This window comes from Apis dorsata, unplaced genomic scaffold, assembly GCF_000469605.1.
Source record: "Apis dorsata unplaced genomic scaffold, Apis dorsata 1.3 scaffold_50, whole genome shotgun sequence".
Lineage (NCBI taxonomy): Eukaryota > Metazoa > Arthropoda > Insecta > Hymenoptera > Apidae > Apis > Apis dorsata.
The window spans coordinates 1,251,113-1,253,592 of record NW_006263351.1 but is presented as its reverse complement, the minus strand read 5'-3'; the positions used below and the strand labels follow the sequence as shown (position 1 = coordinate 1,253,592).

At 35.5% G+C, this 2,480-nt stretch overlaps 1 protein-coding gene across 1 annotated transcript in view; it reads left to right on the top strand.

The window, feature by feature from the left end:
* LOC102673756 (LIM domain transcription factor LMO4.1-like) overlaps positions 1-226 on the top strand; it is a 99,585-nt gene extending 99,359 nt beyond the window's left edge. The window contains exon 5 of the mRNA XM_006608946.2: positions 13-226. Within this exon, the coding sequence (XP_006609009.2) occupies positions 13-226 (214 nt within the window). The remainder of the gene's footprint in view (positions 1-12) is intronic.
* Positions 227-2,480: the final 2,254 nt, after the last annotated feature.

Sequence of the window (2,480 nt, the reverse complement as noted above, 5' to 3'; positions counted from 1 at the left end):
GTACCGTCTCAGGTCGACGTCGTGGACGTGGCCGTCGGAGGGGATCCCTATTCGCCGCCTCCGCCGGGTCATCAGCAGTACCACCATCATCACCACCACCATCACCACCATCATCAGATGGGAGTCGTACATCCGGGACTGGCGGTACAGCAAACGCACCTGCAGGCGTCCACCTATCAGGACTGGTCTCCATGGGCACAGGACACCTGCGATTGAACAACCTTAACCCTCGTTGAACCTCGAGGCCGTCTCCCGGTTGAACGAATCCTCTCCTGGCTCGGGCGCCGCCGCCGTTCACTTCAACGTTCTTCCCTTCCATCTCCAACGTGGAAGAATAAAGAGTGTTCTTGACGATCTTTCATCACTGGAAAAAATTGGAATCGTGAACTTCTCCTTCGGTTGGTCGATTCGCGAAACTGTTTTCTCTCGTGAGGTTAGAAAGAAACTTTTGTGACTTGCCTTGTGGACAACGCGACAACCTTGCGCAAGAGGAGACGAAGGGCCGAGCCTGGAAATAACCGGTGAACGAGATTCTCGTTCCGATTGTGACCGAAGAACTCCGTTAAAGAGAGAAGAAAATACGTTTCTTGTTCGTCTTTCGACGTGTCGTGTCCCCGACCGATCGAACGCGTCTTCGATTCGGTGTTTCGCCGCGCGCCATGGCCGCTGCGCGCGCATCCGCGCGATTCGATCCCCTCGAGGACGATCGAGACTATCGATAACCGTGTTCTCGAATCGTGCGCACGGCCACCGCGTGGAGCCGCTGTACGCATCTTTCTCAACTGGTCTCCCTTCCCTAATCGATAATCTTTGCTCAATCACGGAAAATCGAGGGTAATTGAAAAGCGTGTTTGAATGCGTTTTGGGCCGCGTGCATCGTCGCTGACAACAACGACGACGATGACAACGAGATGTCAGCTTTTCTTCAGTCTCGTTCAATGTTTTTCGGTGCTCGTCCGTGTTTAATCGAATCCGCAATCCTATTAATCGCACGTCAGGTAACCAGCAATCACTTTCGCGCTCGTGTTTCACCGCCTTTCCTCTGGTAAACGCGACTGCATCTGCCCCTCGTCACAGTGGTTTATTCAACACTGGCGCTTTGTAATGGTTTCGTACGGTTGAGATTTTGTAAGCGTGAAATGTTTCGCGGTTTAACGACAAGAAATTTTGAAACAAATTTTGCCGTATTATTATTTTTTTTTTTTTTTTTTTTTTTTTTAGTTCTTCATTGCGAAGATTATGTAAACATTCGATTATGTAACGTTAGTTTTATTTTATTCTTAACAATCAGATATTTGATTAATATTTTTGTTTTATAGTTTCGAGATTTCGAGATTTTTATTAATTGTGGGAGGAATAATTCTTTTGTTTCGATCAAATTTATCGAAATGCTTGGTTATTTTTATTATTATTATTATTTTTTTTTATTAAGTGAATTTTTCTTTGGTTTTTTATTTTTTTTATTTCTTTTCTTTTTCTATATTTTTATTTATTTTTACTTTTTTATTGTTTTTCATTTGTTTAAGTTAAACAAAAAAACCAAGATTTGACAAAAGAATTTAAAGATTTAAAATAAACGAAACGAAGTTATTAGATTAATAATAATTGAAAATTATTTGTCTATCGATTATAATAGAACCTTCATTATTCGAATTAATAAGGAGATAAATTTTCAAATAAAGAGATAATGGAACATAGATTTTTCTTAGATGAATTATTTTGGGGAAAACAATACGCTTATTTACAACAAAATTAAGATGACAGCATAAGAAAAAAGTATCTATTCTAAAAATTAGGGAATTCCTACTTTTTTAACTGTCAAATTGCACAAATCTTTTAATATATATACGCAAAGAAATGTACATTTCATAAATAAATTTACATTTTTTTTTAATACCAATGATTATGGATTTCCCAAGGTAATTATGTAGGTACTTTTTTTAATTTCATAGTAACTTTTTTTATTTTTTAATTTTCCAAGTATTTTTTTCCCTTTCAATAGTTAATACTAAGTACATATTTATGTTCAATATTATTATTGTACACTGTATAAACTCATCCAATTTCAAATTAAATTAAATTTTGCAAACGCGAATATAGATAGCATACAATTCGGTTAATAGAATGAATATTAGAATATTCGAATAATGAAGGTTCCATTATACTAATTTTACTTTATTCTCAAGAATTAAATTTTAATAATTACTCGAGAAATAATTGTTCCGTTTCCAAACACGATTCTTTTTACCTCTTTTTTTTTATATTCTTTCAAGTAAAAAAATTCAATACAAAATCTAATACAACAGTATTTCTAAAATTAATTAAAATTCAAGGTCTAAAAATTAATAATAATCTAGAATTATTATTTATCCCATTAATTATTATTTTTGTTTCATCTCTCAAAATTAATTTGAATAATTACTTTTAAAAAAAATATTTCCTTCTTATACAAAACACCCAAGATTGTTCTCACTTTTTTC